Below are 21,000 nucleotides of genomic sequence, written 5' to 3'. Positions count from 1 at the left end.
CACATAACAGATGACAGAAATCATTCAGATTAGAGGATGGCACATTACTTTTGCATTATGGGTAAATACAGCCCTGAATTTTAGCTGCTAAATAGTGAGTCGTTACAGTGCTAGCAATCAGTTTTAGACAGGAAACAGTTGTCATCAGACTGTCGGAATAAAAGATCATTGCAGGTGAGACAGGTACGAGTCAGATGTGAACACACCTGAGTCAACGTCCAATAAAGAAGTGATGATGATGAGGGGTAATGTAATAAGGTAAGGTAAGTAGCTAATGCTTACTGAAGCTAACTTATCCACTGACCTCAGCACTAGTCAGATACTCAGGTGCTGTGTGTGTGTGTGTGTGTGTGTGTGTGTGTGTGAGTACATGCATGCTTGTGTTTGCGTTGCCGCTGCAAACAGTGTTTTTGTTGACACTGTTATCTGGACTACATCTCCAATATTGCAGCGGTGGCTTGAAGAATCAGTCCTGAAAGAGAAACAGAATCAGCTGTTGAATAGGATCAAAGTTCTGCTTCAACCCAGAGTCGTCGTCTGATGGTCACATTCTCAAACTATGACAAAATTCAATATTTTCACTTTTCAAATATATTTTGATTGTGAATCATCTGCTGGGCGTCGACTGTGATGTTGGACCAATCTTTGATCTGACACTGAACATGGCCACCAGAGGGCGCAACACTTTCCCATCAGCCCTCAGGAAGCTCTGTGAGTAGCTCTGCACACTGTGCTCATTAGCATGTTAGCACAGTTAAGAGCAAGCTTCAAAGCCTAGTGCAGCATGTTAGCATAGCATGTTAGCATAGCATGTCTACAGTGTTTGATTCTGTTCACTAAAGATGTGTTGGTCTGAAACGTCCCCCATCAGAACCAGAACCCTCTGATACTGAATGCTGGAGTCAGGTGAGGACAAGTGGGGGAGGCGCCACACGGATTTTAATTTTTATTAGCATAGCATGTTAGCATAGCACTGATGGACAGTTACATGTTTGGTGATGTCGTCATTTTTCTTTATCCAGTTCGGGGTTAAGGTTAGGGTTAGGGTTGGGGGGGGGCGCAGTATACTGACTTGACCTGATAATGATCTAATAAATTAATTGATTGATTGATCACTGATAGTTATCTTCTCTTCACTTTCTGAAACATTCTTCAGTCTTTACTCCAATCAGATTTTCATGTTCTTCTTTCAGATTGTCAACAACCAATCAACAGACACTTCTTGTCCTCTGGTTCCTCCCAAACATTTGATCCAATATCCAATCAGGACATGTCCCTCTCTTTTTTTGATTAGAGCTCGTTGTCTCCTGATTAAACTGTTTGTTCTTGTAAAACATGCAAACAGAATGAAATGAACGCTGCCATGCACCAATCAGCCAATCAGCATCCAGCCCAAGACTTCACCTTTGAGGACGGAGCCTGACCCTTCCTGTTACCTTTGATGTCATTAATCAGTCACATGATCAGGAGACACTTCAGTTTCTTTATGGACGACGACTCGTGTGACCGACAGCTCAGGATGCTGCCGCCGCGCCTCACTTAGTGCCACCGCCAGAGCCTTCGAGAGAGACATGGGGTTAGACCTGGTCCAGGCCCAGGTCTGGGTTCTGTCCTGGGGCAATCCAAGTCTAGGTCTTTGACGGTTTAATTTTGATTGTCTTTTTTTAAAGTCTTGGATTTGCTGTGTTGTGTTCAAATGGACAAATTGCTCTTGTGTGATTTGTTTTAGTGGTCCAGAACCTGCGACTTCTCTCTTCGACTGTTCCGGTCTGAAGCACATTTTATTAAGAGTTTCTGTGATTCTACAACGAGCAAAGATCAAGAATAATAAAAAAGTTAATATAGAGTCGCAGATATTTAGGTGATCGGTTCTCCAGTTGTATAACTCAGTTCACTATTTAAACCACATGTAACATAATAACTGCAGTAACTCACAGACATGTCGACACAGATGTGACTTCTGACCTGATGGTCCAGGACCTGAATCGTTGCTCGTCAGCGACGTCCCTCAACGTTCTTATCAAACTGTTCAGGCTGAAATTCTGCCCAGTTATAAAAGTGGTGACTCTGTACTATGTTACCTGGTCGTGGTCGATGTCTGTGTCTCCAGATATTACGATTCTTTTCTCGATTCTTGTTTCTGAAATTCCTCCTTTTAGCGTCTGAAGAGAAAGATGAGAAAATCTGAACGTCATCAAACATTTTCACTGTTTCTTCAAATATTCTGATGTTTCTGATGCAGCGACTCAGTTTCTGTTTCATCTGATATAGATGTGTGTTATTTTGGTGATGTGTTACCTTGGTGATGTGTGTGGTGGTGGTGGTGTTGGACGTTTCTGTGGTGAAGGTCTGCGAGCTCAGAAGTTGACCTGCAGGAGGATCAGTGTCCACTCGGCTCTGAAACACATGAACCAGTCAGAACAATCATATTAATCATTACATTGTTTATTGATTTGTTTTCTGGATAGGGTTTCACTGGAGTAGGAGTCACTGGGGCAGGTTTCATTGGGGTAGGAGTCACTGGGGCAGGTTTCATTGGGGTAGGAGTCACTGGGGCAGGAGTCACTGGGGCAGGAGTCACTGGGGAAGGTTTCACGTGGGCAGGTTTCACTGGTTGGTGCCTCAGGTATCAGTCTTAGTTGTTACCTCCTGCAAAGGTTTAGATTCTTCATCGTCATCGTCGTCGCTGGGGTTGGATGGCTGCTTCTGATTGCACCATGAGGTCAGGCGGGGTAAAGACGAGGGGGGGAGGGTTTTGCTGGACCTCCACACGTCTTTGTCCTCCTGCGAGTCGTCTGAGCCCTCGTTGTTATGGTAACACTGAGACAATCCTCCAGCAGGTCGAGAGCCCACATCAGCCCAGTTGTTGGTGTCGGTACTAGTTAGCTCCTGCTCACCACACTTAACTGTGAAGTTAGCATTAATGCTATCGTGGTCAGCATCATTAGCCCCTGGGCTCTGAGCCTGTGTGACAGCGGCCTCCATGGCCTCCTCTACTGCTGCCTGCGCCAACACACTGATAGCATCTTCACTAGCCTCACTAATATCTTCATCGCTGACCTCGCTACTGACATCACCATCATCATGCTCATCTACTGGACTATCAACCTGGTAAGCATTAGCTTTGTTATCATCATCATCACTGGCCCATCCCTCTATGACTTCATCAGCATGCATCATGCCAGCCCCTGGGGGAGGGGGCGGAGGGTGACTTGGGGGCGGGCCAACAACACTTCCTATTGCTACCTGAGCCTGGTCGGCCAATGGCTGGTCCTGGTCATGTGATTCTGTCATCAGGAAGAGCCTCTCCACCTCCTCTGAGGTCTGAAACAGAAAGTGAAGATAAAGGTGGACGTCAGATTTTAATGATGGGAGACATCATCTAAAAACGTCTTTGTTCTTTATTCAGGTTCCCGACGGACTGATCTTATCTCCTTTAGCAAAGGAAATGGAATTATTACGTCCCACAATTCATTGTGGCAGCAACATTTAAAGCTACGCATTTTTAATTTGACTCTAGAAAAAACAGAGCAGCTGCTTTATTCTAGTGACTTATGAAAACTTATGGATCCATGAATATAAATTAATGATGAAGAACAAGAATATTACATTTGTTGGAAAAAAACCTCAGAACAAAATATTATGAGCATAAATGTATATTCTCTTTACATCACTTTCCGTCACATTCTTGACCTCAGGACATTTTTCTTAAAGGTCGAGGATAGATGTTAACTTTTAAAAGCTCAGCACAGGTGCACAGGTGTGGGGGGCGGGGCTACAGCAGTGACCACTCATGGAGCTGAGGCGTTAAGTTTGAAAAGGTCTGAAGGGTGAGGGCAACATGTTGCTGTGAGGCCACTGCGAGGTGACATCACAGAACCTCCAGTCGATCTGACTCCACCTCCATCATCAGCAGTGATGGACTGGCTGACGTCAATACTCACTGACATGGTAACATTGGAGCAATCATCTCCTGTTGTCATGGAGACAATCCTGCCCGAGATGGTGTGGTAGCTTCACAGAGTAACTCTTCTCTGTGATTAGCTGAGGTGGAGCTTGGTTCGTTATGACCCCGCCCTCCTTGAGGGCACATGTGAGCAGCACCAACTGACCAATTAACCAATAAGGTGATAGTTGAGCGGGTGACATCAGTAAAGGTTCGGTTCATTTTCACTTCCTGTAAACAAAGACTTGATCCGACTCTCGTTAAGTTCTACTGGAACCTGAATCTGTTACTTTGTGTCAGTGTCTCACCTCGTCTGGCTCCAAGGGTTCGATCATCGGGGAGTCGTCGACCTGTCGTAGGGGGGAGGCGGCCAGACGTCTCTCCCACTCCGTCACCCCCTCCCCTCGTCCTCCTCCCTCTAGGAAGGAGCGTCTGAGAGCGCTGATTGTGTTCTGGGGTTCCTGCACCTCCTCAGGACTCCCCAAGGTATCCTGAAGACACACAGGTCAGAAGACAGGTGAGAGGACAGGTGAGAGGACGAGGGAGGACAGGTCAGATGACATGTCAGAGGACAGGTGAGAATATGAGGGAGGACAGGTCCGAGGACAGCTGAGAGGACAAAGACAGGTGAAAGGACGAGGAAGGGCACGTCAGAGGACAGGTGAGAGGACGAGGGAGGACACGTCAGAGGACAGGTGAGAATATGAGGGAGTACAGGTCCGAGGACAGGTGAGAGGATGAGGGAGGACACGTGAGAGGACGGGTGAGAGGAGGAGGACATGTCAGAGGACGAGGGAAGACACTTCAGAGGACAGGTGAGAGGACGAAGGAAGACACGTCAGAGGACGGGTGAGAGGATGAGGACACGTCAGAGGACGAGGGAAGACACGTCAGAGGACAGGTGAGAGGATGAAGGAGGACACGTCAGAGGACGGGTGAGAGGATGAAGGAGGACGGGGGGACTAGGATTTGACATGTACCTCATTAGCAGTCAGGTCTCCGTCCACAGCTGTGTCTGTCTCCGACTGAAAACAAACAACATTAATATTAAGTGACATTAACAAATTACATGTGAGATGTTTATCTAAAGAAGGTGAGACAGGTGTTTGTTACCTGTCTGTGAGGAGTTGGAGGAGACGTCTCTGTCCCTCTTGTCTCCTCCTCGTCCTCCTGCTCCTCCATCAATTCCTGCTTCTCCATCACTTCCTCCTCCTCCATCACTTCCTGCTTCTCCATCACTACCTCCTCCTCCATCACTTCCTGCTTCTCCGTCACTACCTCCTCATCTAAGAAAGTGGAGGAGACAAGGAGACAAGGAGAAAGAGAAGTCAGTTGTTTCACAGCTTCAGTCAGCTGATTTATCATCTCTCCTCTGATTGGATGGTTGGTTACCTTGCTGCACCCTCCTCTCCTCTGCCGTCCTCTCAGGTGTTACTATGGTGATGAGATGACTTGTAGTGATGGTTGTAGACGCTGCATACAGTCCTGAGCCCATATCTACACACACACAGACACAAACACACCAGCTGTGATATCATCACTGTGATGTCGGCATATTGACCAGCCATTAGCCAGCCAGCTGCTGTGATACTGTTAATCAATCCATCCCTCGTGATCATCAGCAGAAAAGCATGACTCACAGCTCGTTGCCAAGGCAACGGCACACTCTGCCAATGAGAGCTCAGGGCGCATGCAAAGCAGTCCGGGCCAGTCAGCCAATCAGAAATCAGGGCCCATGGCCTCGACCTATTGTTACATCACACTGCTCGTTAACCAGGCAACAAAGCTAACAATGCTAACAATGTTCTCATATCTATAAATAATAACAAAGCTAACAAAGCTAACACTGACAGATTTGGTTTGGGCTCAGTCTTTCCTGAGACAAACGTATCGTCAAGATAAAATGTGTTAATAGCCTTTTTCCTTAATTTGTCCTGAAAACCGATCAGAACCGAAAACGTCAGAGCTCAACGATACCGGAATGTTTCATATCAAACCTTTTTGAAAAGTCCTCAGAGTAACAATACAAACAAAGCAAAAAACTATTAACACAACTAAAAATGCTAACAAAGCTAACAGGACCCTTTCGACCCCCCCCCCCCCCCAGAAATTAATACAGAAGGTATATGACTCGAGCCCCGCCCACAAACAACAGATGCCCCACCCTCCTGGTGTTTGGGGGCAGGGTTTAGATTGTTCAAAAGTAGAATCATGATGGAGTAAATGGGTTTCTTTAGTTTACTGAACTGTCACATGCATTGTTTTAAAATTATCTGTTTCTATGATGCAGACCAGCAGAAACAGAGCTGAGAGCTGATTGGACAGAAAAGAGCACGAGTGTCTCCAGACTCAGACAACAGGAGTTTTAAAATCATGATTGATATTGAAATCAGGTGGCATCAGGCAGGAGAGGAGAATGTTCACACTGACAGGATAAGATTTGAAAATCACTTGACAAACAAGAGGATACAATTCAGATGATGTTAGCAACGCGTCCTCTGACGTGATGTCATGACGAAGAAGGTGCAGACAAAACAATCACCATGGAGACGAGTGCGATAAAGAACGAAAGCAGAAGAAAGTGTATGAGAAAATGTTTGGTGGGACATATATCGACATATCGTCTTTCCTCAAACTCAGCCGATCGAGCAGCTGACAGTGTTGCTATAGCAACATAAGCTTGGACACCCTGCCAGCTGCTCGAATCGTCTCTCATTGGTTCTGTTCACAAAGTCTTAAATCCTGAATATAACCGTGATTCTGGAGGTTCTGTAAACATCATACCACCAGATCATCTGGGCCGAACGTCGGTACCAGATGTCTTCTCGAAGTAAATCAGCTTGAAACTCCTGAAGTTGGAGCCCAGCTTCAGTGAAGCAGAACCTTCCAGCCAATCAGAATGAAGCAAGCAGCTTCGAGAAGCTGAATGAATTAAAGCATTCAGAGCTGTGGCCAATCACAGAGCAGTGCTGAAGTATTACTGCAGCATGTTCCAGCATTAGCTCTACCTGTGCGTGTACCGCCATTGGCTTTGGGGGTAGCTGTGATGGCTGGAGAGCCAATCAGAGAAGACGTGGGCGTGGTCCTTGGGCCTGAAGGTTATCAAAAACTTAGGTCATGTTGAAGAACAAGTAGAAAAAGATCAAAGAGGTTACTGAGGGTACTGCACTGCACCGCACCGCTGCACTGCACCGCTGCACTGCACCGCTGTACTGTAGTACTGAACCAGCCGTCAGATGACTCGTACAGATACTGTTACAACTTCTATTATTATTAGTACTGCCACTTCTGACCAGTACTACCACAGAGAACAGTAGTAATCCTAACAGGACCATGAGTTCCTAATGAGCATTACTTCAGGGAAGCAGTACCAGTATAAAGTATGAGTACCAGTATGAAGTATGAGTACCTCCGTCCAGGCTGCGGCTCAGCAGGTTCCTCTTACTGACACATCGTGGGAAGTTTGGTGCCGGTCTGGAGATTTGAGCGCTGGCTCTGCGAGTCTGGATCTGAGTTCGACCACTGTACCGGAACTTTGAGCCCAGAGACAGAAACTTTTTAGGTGTTTCCTCTGGAGACACCAGCCTGGGACACGGACGGATGAGGGAGAGAGACAGATGACATCAGGACCCTTGAACGCACCACTCCTCACCACATGACCTTGAATGCACCACACGTCACAACATGACCTTGAACACACAGCAACTGACCTGAAGAAGCAGTGATGCTCCACACAAACCTTCCACAGTCTCTTTGCTGCTCTGTGGTTCAGCAGCTTGAAACCAATCGTAGACTCGAACTGGTCAAACTGGAGACAAAGAGACAAACAGAGACAAACCAGTGAGTCACAGTGAGTTACAGAGAGTCACAGAGACAAAGAGAGTCACAGAGACCAACCAGTGAGTCACAGAGAGTCACAGAGAGTCACAGAGAGTCACAGTGAGTCAAAGAGACAAACCAGTGAGTCACAGTGAGTCACAGAGAGTCAGAGAGAGTCAAAGAGAGTCACAGAGACAAACCAGAGTCACAGTGACTCACAGAGACAAAGAGAGTCACAGAGACCACCCAGTGAGTTACAGTGAGTCACAGAGAGTCACAGTGAGTCACAGAGACAAACCAGTGAGTCACAGAGAGTCAGAGTGAGTCAGAGAGAGTCAAAGAGAGTCACAGTGAGTCACAGAGACCAACCAGTGAGTCACAGTAAGTCACAGTGAGTCACAGAGAGTCAGAGTGAGTCAGAGAGAGTCAAAGAGAGTCACAGTGAGTCACAGAGACCAACCAGTGAGTCACAGTAAGTCACAGTGAGTCACAGAGAGTCAGAGTGAGTCAGAGAGAGTCAAAGAGAGTCACAGTGAGTCACAGAGACCAACCAGTGAGTCACAGTAAGTCACAGTGAGTCACAGAGACAAACCAGTGAGTATCAGAGAGTCACAGATAGTCAAAGAGAGTCACAGAGAGTCACAGAGAGTCACAGTGAGTCACAGTGAGTCACAGAGGCAAACCAGTGAGTTACAGTGAGTCACATGGAGTCAGAGAGTCACAGGGAGTCACAGAGAGTCACGGTGAGTCACAGAGACAAACCAGTGAGTCACAGTGAGTCAGTGAGTCACAGAGAGTCTTTTGAAATTTAATTTTTTTGGGGGGAATGTCAGTCACATGACTCTCAGAGTTCTTTTGTAGAGTGATGTCATCTCTGGACTCTTCTTTGATGGTGTTGAAGTGTGTCAGCGCCTCACCTCTCCAGGTCGGATCTTGATGTAGAAGTTGTTTCTTTTGTACGAAATCTTCAAAATCTTTGGCCACGAGAATCTGTTAATCCTCAGTCTGTCCCTGTAGACCAGCAGACCACTACTGCACACACCCAGCATTATGGCCACGCCCTCTGAATCCTAGACACGCACACACACACACACACACACACACACACACACACACACACACACACACACACACACACACACACACACACACACACACACACACACACACACACACACACACACACACACACACACACACACACACACACACACACACACACACACACACACACACACACCAAAATAAGTGCTGGCCAGCCAAACAGCTGTGATCAGCATTTGATCATGATGACAGAGAAACAGACACAAGCAGACAGACAATAAGGCAGACAAACGGCAAACAGACAGACAGACAGACAGACAGAAAAATAACAGAAGACCTCATTCTCAAAATTAAACAACACAAATGGACGTGTGGCTCTGCCTCTTTCATTGTCATGTTATAGCAGCTTCTCACAAGTCCACCCCTTGTCCACCCCTTGTAAGGGTGAGTCATGGCAGACTGAGCCATCTCCAGAACCTCCACATCATTACACCTCCACACCGTTACACCTCCACACCATTACACCTTTTTACACCATTACACTTCCACACCGTTACACCTCTACACCTCTACACCTCCACACGTTATACCTCCCCAACTTTACACCTCCACATCTTTACACCTTCACACAGTTACACCTCCTCACAGTTACACCTGCACACGGTTACACCTCCCCACCTTAACACCTCCACAAAGTTACACCTCCACACCGTTACACCTCCACACGTTACACCTCCACACCGTTACACCTCCACACCGTTACACCTTTACACCATTACACTTCCACACCGTTAAACCTTTACACCTCCACATCTTTACACCTTCACACAGTTATACCTCCTCACAGTTACACCTGCACACGGTTACACCTCCCCACCTTTACACCTCCACACAGTTACACCTCCACACCGTTACACCTCCACAACGTTACACCTCCACATGTTACACCTCCACACCGTTACACCTCCACACCGTTACACCTCCACACCGTTACACCTCCACACCGTTACACCTCCACACCGTTACACCTCTACACCATTACACTTCCACACCGTTACACCTTTACACCTCCACATCTTTACACCTTCACACAGTTATACCTCCACACCATTACACCTCCACACCGTTACACCTTTACACCATTACACTTCCACACCGTTACACCTTTACACCTCCACATCTTTACACCTGCACACGGTTACACCTCCCCACCATTACACCTCCACACCGTTACACCTCTTCACCATTACACCTTTACACCATTACACTTCCACACCGTTACACCTCTACACCTCCACACGTTATACCTCCCCAACTTTACACCTCCACATCTTTACACCTTCACACAGTTACACCTGCACACCGTTACACCTCCCCACCGTTACACCTCCCCACCTTTACACCTCCACACCGTTACACCTCCACACCGTTACACCTCCACACGTTACACCTCCACACCTCCACACCGTTACACCTCCACACCATTACACTTCCACACCACCGTTACACCTTTACACCTCCACATCTTTACACCTTCACACAGTTATACCTCCTCACAGTTACACCTGCACACGGTTACACCTCCCCACCTTTACACCTCCACATCTTTATACCCCCACACGTTACACCATTACACCTCCCCACCTTTACACCTCCACATCTTTACACCTTCACACAGTTACACCTCCTCAGTTACACCTCCACACGGTTACACCTCCCCACCTCCACATCTTTACACCTCCACACCGTTACACCGTTACACCATTACACCTCCACACCGATACACCTTGACACCGTTACATCTCCCTACCTTTACACCTACCCACCTTTACACCATTACACATTTACACCTCCACATCATTACACCTCCACACAGTTACACCTTCACACCGTTACACCTCCACACATTACACCTCCACACCATTACATCATTATAATTCCACGCCTTTACACCTTCACACAGTTACACCATTACACAGTTACAACGTTACACCTCCACACCGTTACCCGTTACACCTCCACACAGTTACACCTACACACCATTACACCGTTACACCATCACACCTACACACAGTCACACCTCCACACAGTTACACCTGCACACCTCCACACAGTTACACCTTTACACGTTACACCTCCACACCTCTACACAGGAAGCTTTATACCCTTAAATCTCCACACCTTTACACCTCCACACTGTTAAACCTCCACACAGTTACACCTTTACACCGTTACACCTTTACACCTCCACACCGTTACAGCTCCACACCTCCACACAGTTACAGCTCCACACCTTTACACCATTACACCACTTCACCATTACACCGCTACACCGATACAAACCCCCCTGTTAAACCTCCACACCTTTACACGTTACACCTCCACACCATTACACCTCCACACAGTTACACCTACACACCATTACACTGTTACACCATCACACCTACACACAGTCACACGTCACACCTCCACACAGTTACACCTGCACACATTACACCGTCACACCTAGCTTCTTCTCCTGGACTAACTTCTCTTCGACTAACTTCTTTTCCTGGACTAACTTCTCCAGGACTAACTTCTCCTCGACTATCTCCTCCTTGACTAACTTCTCCTTGACTAACTTCTTCTCTTGGACTAACTTTTCCTGGACTAACTTCTCCTTGACTAACTTCTCCTGGACTAACTTCTCCTGGACTAACCACTTCTCCTGGACTATCTTCTCCTGGACTAACCACTTCTCCTGGACTATCTTCTCCTTGACTAGCTTCTTCTCCTGGACTAACTTCTCTTCGACTAACTTCTTCTCCTGGAATAACTTCTCCTGGACTTACTTCTCCTTGACTAACCACTTCTTCTGGACTATCTTCTCCTTGACTAACTTCTTCTCCTGGACTAACTTCTCCTTGACTAACTTCTCCCTGACTAACTTCTCCTGGACTAACTTCTCCTTGACTAACTGCTCCTTGACTAACAACTTCTCCTGAACAAACTTCTTCTCCTGGACTAACTTCTGCTGATTCAATTCAAACCTACAGGAACTAGTTAAATGTTCAGACCCTGATGTTCACTGTGTCATAGAGAAAATTAATCAATGAACAGCAGCTATGATGGAAAAATCTTTACCGTCTATAACACACACATACACACACAAAACACACCGACATTTGATCGGAGAAAGGAAATAGGTCATGTATTGATTGATTATAATGTTGTGGAGCAGCAACCCTAACCCATCAACCTCACGTCACTTCTACAATCAAATAATCTCTATCAAATATATATTTAATCTAAATTGAAAACATGACGCAGGTTTTTTGTGCCCCCTCAAAAAAAACTCCTGTCATCATCTGAGTGTGTGTGTGTGTGTGTGTGTGTGTGTGTGCTGTACCTTTGCGTGATGAAGGTCGACTCCGTACATAGAAAGTTTCTTTACGTTTTCCAGGAAGTGCATTTCTGCTTCAGCTGGTGTCATTCCTCTAAAAACACAAGCACAATGACTGATTTTAATAACATCAAATATCTAATATTTAATATCTAATATTAATATGTAATATCTAACTGTTTAATATTTGGACCTGTAGGTTTTGTGCAGCTCGGTGATCTTTTCTTCCATTTCTCTGGTTTGATTTGGAGCAAAACAAAGTTCACTGATGTCTGAAGAGCAGTCGTCTGAAATATACAGAGAGACAGACAGGTGGTCAGACAGACAGGGGGTCAGACAGACAGGGGGTCAGACAGACAGACAGAGAGACAGACAGGTGGTTAGAGACAAACAGACAGAGACAGACAGGTGGTCAGACAGTCAGACAGACAGACACAGACAGACAGGTGGTCAAACACAGACAGACAGAAAGACAGGTGGTCAGAGACAGAAAGACAGACAGACAGCTGGCCAGAGACAACAGACAGACAGAGACAGACAGATAGGTGGTCAGAGACAGACAGACAGACAGACAGACAGGTGGTCAGAGACAGACAGACAGGTGGTCAGAGACAACAGACAGACTGAGACAGATAGACAGGTGGTCAGGGTCAGACAGGTGGAGACAGTCAGGACCTGGGTCGTAGTCTCCAAGCTCTGATTGGACGGTGTAGGAGCCGAGGACGGTGTGCGTCGCAAAGGAACAAGGAAGTCGACCAGAGACGATGTCCTGTTGGAGCTGGAGACACAGGAAGTACCTGCAGACAGACAGGAAGTGTGATCAGCTGAGCCACATGTGAGACAGCATTTGATTGACATGTGAGAGAACCTACCTGGTGATGTCTTCAGACAACTGGGCGGGGTCAGGGGGATAAAACTTCACATTAAAGGAGAAGTTCCAGGGGACACCTGAGAGACAGACAGGTCATCAGGAACCAGTCAGTGATTGGTCCAGAACTGACCGATCAGGATCCAACTCACCTCTGACCTGCTTCTTCATTTCCTTTGCTGGATCCAACCAGTTCTACAAGGTCAAAGGCCAAAGGTCAGGGGTCAGTCAGACAGACAGGTAAACAGACAGGTAAACAGACAGACAGACAGGTGAGCAGACAGACAGAGAGGTGAGCAGACAGACAGATGGGCGAACAGACAGACAGACAGACAGACAAGTGAACAGAAAGGTGAGCAGACAGACCTTGTTGTTGTCGACGTCTCTGAACGACAGACAGAAATAATCTCTCTCCAGCAGATTCACGTGTTCACAAACTTTCTCAAACAGATGAAAACCACGAGATCGTTTCTGGACCAGAAGAAGAATTGGTTAGTTTCTCTCACCCCTCTCCCCCTCTCCACCCACCCCACCCTCTCCACCCTCTCCTTCCCTCTCACCCTCTCCCCCGTCTCACCCCTCTCCACCCTCTCCTCCCTCTCACCACCCTCTCCTCCCTCTCCACCCTCCCCACCCGTCTCACCTCCACAGTGCAGGTGAACAACGACCCGTCCAGCAGTGAAACTCTCGCCTGCATCGTCCTGAAGCTCAGCGTGTTTCTGGCCGGAGAACGAGCCGATAGGTGATTTGTCGAGTCCTCTGCCAATGACCCGTGAGCTTGGATCTGGGTCGGCCCCTCCCCGCTCTGTGGAAACAGGGAGTGATGTCACATATCAATCTGTTCATCGATCATTATTATTGATTGGTTATTTCTTTGTGTTTTGACCTGTTTAGGAGTGGAGTGGGCGGCAGCTTCAGGGAAAGACTCCGCCTCCTTAGCCTCCTGTGGCTCACCTGGCTCTGTCGTCATGGTGATTCAACTGAAAACAGTGACAACATAGTTATGATGACCAAAGGAATGACGTGATGTCAGAGCGAATCATTTAGATTTAGATCAGACTTTTCATAAATAATTGTGAAATATTATATATCTAAATTTAATAGATGTGATGTTTTCATGCAGTGGAACCTCCAGCTGTCAGGTGATGGGTTGCCATGGTGATATGGGGGATTAAGACTGAGAGACAATCTAATGTAATCTGGTTTGGATTCAGACAGACAACAACATGTCGACGACAACGACGATGATGATGCAGGTCGGAGGTGGGAGGTCGTTAGTGCTGCTGTCAGCCCCCCCCCCCCCGCTGATGTGTTCATCAGTAAAGTCTCTGTTTTTATTTTGTATTTCTATCTTATTGTTATTTTTAGCAGAACAAGCAGCTGTTCTTATATTTGTTTCTATTCTATTTGTTCCTGTAGATTAAAGAAACACTTGAATATTATTCATAACTGAATGAAATAATCTAATGTGACATCACGTGAGACGTTAAATTCTGAACAAACATCATCACACTGAACAGACACGAGGAGGTCGGGAGGGTCCTGCAGCAGGAAACACCCCGCTGCAACACTCTCACTCTCTCACACACACTCACACACACACACACACACACACACACAGCTGCAGTGTGATGAAGCAGAAATGATTCCCTTGCTCTCTCCGTGTCTCTCTCTCTCTCTCTGGTGATCGATACTGATTATCTGATCTATCGATGATCAATTACTTCCCGTCCTCCAAATCAAAACCATCATCTTTACCTGTCCTCGTGCAGGACGCTCGCCCTCTTCGTCCCGGTAATGGACGCTGTTTCTTTTTAACAACGTCATCACACTCTACGACACCGCACGCTGCGGGGCAGTGACGTCATGACGCACGGTACGGTGTCAGATGTTAGGGTTATGTGTTTGTTTTATGACAAAATGTTGTTTTATACATAAACACGTGTGTGTGAGTGTGTGTGTGTTACTCACCAGAGTCAAACGTTTCATTGAAACAAGAGAAGAAGAAGAAGAAATAAAGAACAATGTTAATTTAATTTACGTGATTATTCATCAATAACAGTTTGAAGTTTCAATATGTCAGAACATGAATAAATCATCTTTTTAATTCAATAGTAATGAATGTGATCATAAATTCATATTTAGAGCTGCACATGTTAATGAAACATGACGACGACGACGACGATGATGATGATGATGATGGAGAACAGATCAACAGAAACAGAAACAGATTAAATATGTTTATCATAAGAACAATTTTTTTTACCTGTGCAGGTGAGCAGACGTGATGACGATGGAGATGAAGATGAACTGGTGTGTGTTTGTGTGTGTGCTTGTTTCGTCCTCTGTGTCTGTCTTCTCGTCTGTTGTTTGGATGGATTATTGGTTTTTACTGTGACACATCAGACCCCGCCCACCACACACACACACACACACACACTCACACACACAGCAGTTAATCGTGGGGCGGGGGATACAGCTGTTTGGATTAAGTCATGATGGTGTCACTGCAGAGGACTCTGGGATTTGTAGTCCTCAGTGTCAGACAGACAGACAGGTCTGTAAAACAATCTTTTAATGGTTTCTGTGTGATAATCGATCAGTAGTCTCAATTAATAGTCTCTGATAATCTATCATTTATGTAAACGGTCTGAATCGTCTGATTTGAGTATAAAAACAGAACCAGAACATTCAAACAAGTGTCCACATAGTTTTGTCCACATTGTAGATCAATTTCATATGATAGACTTATTGATTGTTGTCTTTTCATTTATTTCCAGATGGGCGTGGTCTCCATTTCTGATTTAAAAAGATTTACTCCTCGCCATGCCTTCCGATTGGCCGAAGCGGCCGTCAGTTAGGCAGTGGGCGGGGCCTGTGGCGCCGTCAGTTAGGCAGTGGGCGGGGCCTGTGGGCCGCTGAAGCTTCTCGTATTGGTCCGTGAGTTCTGGAGCGTCGGTGTTTTTCAGCGGAGAAAGAGAGAGACTGAAGAAAAGAGAAGGAGAAGAGAAGCTCCAGATCCTCCACGTTGTTTCTTTACTGGAGGAAAACGCGCAGAAGAAGAGCAAGAAGAAGAAAAGAAGTAAAAAAAAAAAAGAAAAGAAGAAGAAAAAAGAAAAGAAGGAAGAAAGAAGTTTATGGACAGAAAACAAGTAAACGAGATTTTCACACTTTTTTCTTGTCCAGGGAATTTAGACAAACAGAGAGAGAGACAGACAGGACAGAGAGAGAGAGAGAGACAGGAGGACAGAGAGAGAGACAGGAGGACAGAGAGAGAGACACAGGAGGACAGAGAGAGAGACAGGAGGACAGAGAGAGACACACAGGAGGACAGAGAGAGAGAGACAAGAGGACAGAGAGAGACACAAGAGGACAGAGAGAGAGAGACAAGAGGACAGAGAGTGAGACAGGAGGACACAGAGAGAGAGACAAGAGGACAGAGAGAGAGAGAGACACAGGAGGACAGAGAGTGAGACAGGAGGACACAGAGAGAGAGACAGGATGACACAGAGAGAGAGACAGGAGGACAGAGAGAGACACAGGAGGACAGAGAGAGAGACAGGAGGACAGAGAGAGACACAGGAGGACAGAGAGAGACACAGGAGGACAGAGAGAGAGACAGGAGGACAGAGAAAGAGACAGGAGGACACACAGAGAGAGACAGGGGACAGAGAGAGACAGGAGGACAGAGAGAGACAGGAGGACAGATAGAGACACAGGAGGACAGAGAAAGAGACAGGAGGACACACAGAGAGAGACAGGAGGACAGAGAGTCAGACAGTCAGCTTGTTTTAATGTTCAGTTTTTAAAAGACAGTGAATCACTGAGAATCTGTCTGTCTACCTGTCTGTCTCTCAGGATGTGTGTCTTCCTGTCTGTCTCTCAGGATGTCAACAGAGTGTGTCGTCGCTCGTAGTTGGACCTGCGGCTCCTCCGGTGGACACACAGAGCTCTGACAGCCCGATGTTGTGGCTGAGGTCGAATCAGGACCGGGACCAGGACCAGGAACAAGATCAGGACCAGGACCAGGACCGGGATCAGCACCAGGAACAGGACCAGGACCGGGACCGGGATCAGCACCGGGAACAGGACCAGGACCAGGACCAAGACCGAGATCAGGACCAGGAACAAGATCAGGACCAGGACCAAGACCGGGATCAGGACCAGGTTTAGATGCGGATCTGTAAACTTGGATTAAAGAGCAGATTCATACTGAAGTGGACTGAGCTGGTTCTGGTTCAGGATGTCCTCAGATCTGGCTGTGGCTCTGGTCTTCAGGCTTCTGCTGCCCTTCACTTTGACTGCAGGTAAGATCATAGTACTGTGATACTGTATTGAAGTAAAAGTACCAATACCAGAGTCAGGGTACTCTGGGTTCTGTCTCACCTGGTTCTGGTCTCTGTCTCAGCTAGCTTCAGAACTGAACATCAGATATCTGATCAGTAGAACTTACATTTCTATTGATTATTGGCTGATTGATCAGAGAATCGTGTGTGTGTGTGTGTTCTAATAGAACATCCTCATATTAGCACCATTAGCATCGTTAGGGTTTCTCTTGACGATATTACAGAACTGAACTTCATGGAGCCATGAATTCAGTTTGTAGGTAGAAGCTCCATTTAATGTGCCTCACATTCCACAGGGAGGGGGAGGTGTGTGTTGACACATTGCTAACCACACACACACACACACACACAGAGCCAGATGTTGTTACCTGATCTCTGATGGGAGGAGGAGGAGGAGGTAGAGAAGAAGGAGGAGGAAGAGCAGGAGGAGGAGGAGGAAGAGAAGAAGGAGGAGGAGGAGAAGGAGATGGAAGAGCAGGAGGAGGAAGAGAAGGAGGAGGAGGAAGAGAAGAAGGAGGAGGAGGAGAAGGAGGAGGAAGAGCAAGAGGAGGAAGAGAAGAAGGAGGAGGAGGAGGAAGAGCAGGAGGAGGAGGAAGAGCAGGAGAAAGAGCAGGAGGAGGAGCAGGAGGAGGAGGAGGAGGAGGAGCAGGAGGAGGAAGAGAAGAAGGAGGAGGAAGAGGAAGAGAAGAAGGAGCAGGAAGAGCAGGAGGAGGATGAGGAAGAGAAGAAGGAGAAGAAGGAGGAAGAGCAGGAGGAGGAGGAGGAGGAAGAGAAGAAGGAGGAGGAAGAGCAGGAGGAGGAGCAAGAGAAGAAGGAGAAGGAAGAGAAGAAGGAGGAGGAAGAGCAGGAGGAGGAGGAGGAGGAGGGAAACAAACTGGTCAGATACCTTCAGAGATCAGAACCTCCAGAAAGTGTGTGTCGTGTGCGTGCGAGTGGTCGTTTGGGTGTGTGTATGTGTATGTGTATGTGTATGTGTAAGTGTATGTGTATGTGTATGTGTATGTGTGTGTGTGTATTAGAGCTGATTGTTCAGATCTGATCAATGAAAGCTTTAATCAGTTTTCACTTCAGCTAGTGGATATTGGTGGACCTGTGTATTGATTGATTGATGTATTGAGGGAAGTATTGATTGATATCGGTGTGTGTTCACAGCCTGTGTGTTGCGGTACAATGGATTCTCTCTGGTCTACGTCCTGCTGCTGCTGCTGCTGCCGCTGCTGCCGGACCCCTCCCCCACCACAGGTACTGATCAACTGATCAACTGATCAATACGGATCAGTGCTGATTCATCCATCCTGAAGGTTAAACATTGAATGTCTGTTTTCACTGTGACATCACCAAACATTTACTGATGACATGGTTATAATTGTATGTTCTGTTGTGATGATGTCACTGTCTGACATGGTGAGGTAATTAACCCGGGAAACAGACCAGACCCAACGTGTCTGTTCCTGTTTGTGACACACACGCACACGCGCACACGCACACGCGTGCGCGATGACAGGATGCTGGATTGTTTCCTGAAGAAACAGAGAATAGAGTTTTTCTTGGGGGGCGGGGCTTTGTAGGATATGTGTGTGTGTGTGTGTGTGTGTGTGTGTATTAATATGTGTGTGAGCTGTTGTCACACGTTAGTAGTTAAATTCATTAGTATATAAACTTGTCAGTATATAAACTCAGTGTATAAACTCAGTTTATATAAATATATATTCAATTCTATTCAATTCAATCTTATTTGTGTAGCGCCATATCACAACATACATTGTCTCAAGGCACTTTACATAGTGAGGTCAATATTACAATATTACAGGGAAAACCCAACAAATCCCACAATGAGCAAAGCACTTGGGGACGGTGGAGAGAAAAAACTCCCTTTTAACAGGAAGAAATCGCTGACAGAACCAGACTCAGTTGTGGGCGGAACATCTGTCTCGACCGGTTGGGCTGATATACATAGACTTAGAATATATATATATATATATATTCATCCATGTTGTTACTTCACAGTAAAGTGCAGGAAAATAAAAAAGAGTTTCATGATTTAATCATCGGCACAAACAAGATGGAAACGCACCAAGATAAGATCCAACCTGAGTTACATGATAAGATCCATGTTGAGTTAGAAGATTAGTTCCATGTGGTTGAGTTAGAAGATTAGATCCATGTTGAGTTAGAAGATTAGTTCCATGTGGTTGAGTTAGAAGATTAGATCCATGTTGAGTTAGAAGATAAGATCCAACCTGAGTTACATGATAAGATCCATGTTGAGATAGAAGATAAGATCCATGTTGAGATAGAAGATAAGTTCCATGTGGTTGAGTTAGAAGATTATATCCATGTTGAGTTAGAAGATAAGATCCATGTTGAGTTAGAAGATTAGTTCCATGTGGTTGATTTAGAAGATAAGATCCATGTTGAGTTAGAAGATAAGATCCATGTTGAGTTAGAAGATTAGTTCCATGTGGTTGAGTTAGAAGATTAGATCCATGTTGAGTTAGAAGATAAGATCCAACCTGAGTTACATGATAAGATCCATGTTGAGTTAGAAGATTAGATCCATGTTGAGTTTAAAGATTAGATCCATGTTGAGTTTAAAGATTAGATCCATGTGGTTGAGTTAGAAGATTAGATCCATGTTGAGTTAGAAGATAAGATCCAACCTGAGTTACATGATAAGATCCATGTTGAGTTAGAAGATTAGATCCATGTTGAGTTTAAAGATTAGATCCATGTGGTTGAGTTAGAAGATAAGATCCATGTAGAGTTAGAAAATTAGATCCATGTTGAGTTAGAAAATTAGATCCATGTTGAGTTAGAAGATAAGATCCATGTTGTTTCAGTTTTGTGTTACTTCCTGTCTTTAAAGTCAGGCCTCTGTCTCCTAGGCAACACGAGTCGCTGTGTGATGGTCTTGTGTGTGTCCAGTTTCCTCTTCCTGTTGCTGCAGTCGTTCTTCCAGCTGACGACGGCAACTCTGCAGCCGGAGTACAACTGTAAGATACACCTGTCTGTCTGCTCATCTGTCTGTTCACCTGTCTGTCTGCTAATCCGTTTGTTCACCTGTCTGTCTGCTCATCTGTCTGTGCACCTGTCTTTCTGCTCATCTGTCTGTTCGCCTGTCTGTCTGCTCATCCGTCTGTTCACCTGTATCTCTCTATGCCCGTCTGTCTGTTCACTTGTCTTTCTCTCTGCCTGTCTGTCTGTTCGCTTCTCTCTCTCTGCTCATCTGTCTGTTCATCTGTCTCTCTCTCTGCCCACCTGTGTGTTCACCTGTCTCTCTCTCTGCCTGTCTGTTTGTTCACCTGTCTCTCTCTCTGCCTTTCTGTGTTCACCTGTCTCTCTCTTTGCTCATCTGTCTGTTCACCTGTCTCTCTCTCTGCCTGTCTGTGTGTTCACCTGTCTCTCCGCCCGTCTGTGTGCTCACCTGTCTCTCTCTCTGCCCGTCTGTGTGCTCACCTGTGCCCCTATCTGCCCGACTGTGTGCTCACCTGTCTCTCTCTCTGCCTGTCTGTGTGTTCACCTGTCTCTCCGCCTGTCTGTGTGCTCACCTGTCTCTCTCTCTGCCCGTCTGTGTGCTCACCTATCTCTCTCTGCC

General features: G+C 46.3%; 2 protein-coding genes and 3 long non-coding RNA genes across 11 annotated transcripts in view; 3 read left to right on the top strand and 2 right to left on the bottom strand.

Moving 5' to 3' along the window:
- Positions 1-766: 766 nt before the first annotated feature.
- LOC118291429 lies at positions 767-2,077 on the top strand. Its single transcript, XR_004786662.2, has 2 exons — positions 767-906; positions 1,194-2,077. It is a non-coding gene; the product is annotated as an uncharacterized LOC118291429 (long non-coding RNA).
- On the bottom strand, positions 1,431-15,425 carry LOC118291419 (protein 4.1). Of its 2 annotated transcripts, XM_047329906.1 has the most exons (22): positions 15,326-15,425; positions 14,818-14,892; positions 13,946-14,039; positions 13,703-13,864; positions 13,426-13,530; positions 13,212-13,254; positions 13,064-13,139; positions 12,867-12,988; positions 12,385-12,478; positions 12,198-12,285; positions 8,683-8,835; positions 7,657-7,754; positions 7,356-7,531; positions 6,955-7,038; positions 5,339-5,443; positions 5,060-5,232; positions 4,927-4,971; positions 4,255-4,437; positions 2,647-3,324; positions 2,299-2,397; positions 2,082-2,162; positions 1,431-1,558 (listed from the first exon to the last, which is right to left on the bottom strand). In XM_047329906.1, the coding sequence occupies exons 3-22, from the start codon at positions 14,027-14,029 to the stop codon at positions 1,448-1,450; spliced, it is 2,760 nt and encodes a 919-aa protein (XP_047185862.1). In that variant the 5' UTR covers positions 14,030-14,039; positions 14,818-14,892; positions 15,326-15,425; the 3' UTR covers positions 1,431-1,447. The 2 variants fall into 2 exon arrangements, with proteins under 2 accessions (XP_047185862.1, XP_035475573.1); XM_035619680.2 differs by lacking the exon at positions 6,955-7,038 and having other exon boundaries at positions 15,326-15,423.
- LOC118291430 lies at positions 13,411-14,522 on the top strand. The gene is made up of 4 exons (XR_004786663.2): positions 13,411-13,550; positions 13,711-13,801; positions 13,954-14,087; positions 14,183-14,522. It is a non-coding gene; the product is annotated as an uncharacterized LOC118291430 (long non-coding RNA).
- Positions 15,426-16,010: 585 nt separating the features above from the next.
- The window catches only part of LOC118291417 (piezo-type mechanosensitive ion channel component 2), a 25,678-nt gene continuing 20,688 nt past the window's right edge, over positions 16,011-21,000 (top strand). For 4 of the 5 annotated variants that reach the window (XM_035619676.2, XM_035619675.2, XM_035619674.2 and 1 more), the window contains exons 1-4: positions 16,011-16,211; positions 16,918-17,366; positions 18,558-18,647; positions 20,291-20,398. In XM_035619676.2, coding sequence (XP_035475569.1) covers positions 17,303-17,366; positions 18,558-18,647; positions 20,291-20,398 — 262 coding nt within the window. In that variant the 5' untranslated portion in view covers positions 16,011-16,211; positions 16,918-17,302. The remainder of the gene's footprint in view (positions 16,212-16,917; positions 17,367-18,557; positions 18,648-20,290; positions 20,399-21,000) is intronic. The other variant, XM_035619673.2, reaches the window with a different exon arrangement.
- Positions 19,274-21,000, bottom strand: part of LOC118291431 — a 3,051-nt gene continuing 1,324 nt past the window's right edge. For both annotated transcript variants that reach the window (XR_004786665.2, XR_004786664.2), the window contains one exon: positions 19,274-20,379. This is a non-coding gene — a long non-coding RNA (uncharacterized LOC118291431). The remainder of the gene's footprint in view (positions 20,380-21,000) is intronic.

This window comes from Scophthalmus maximus, chromosome 21 (genome assembly GCF_022379125.1).
Source record: "Scophthalmus maximus strain ysfricsl-2021 chromosome 21, ASM2237912v1, whole genome shotgun sequence".
In the NCBI taxonomy this organism is placed as follows: Eukaryota; Metazoa; Chordata; class Actinopteri; order Pleuronectiformes; family Scophthalmidae; genus Scophthalmus; species Scophthalmus maximus.
The sequence above is the reverse complement of the archived record's forward strand: the minus strand, read 5'-3'. Positions and strand labels throughout refer to the sequence as shown.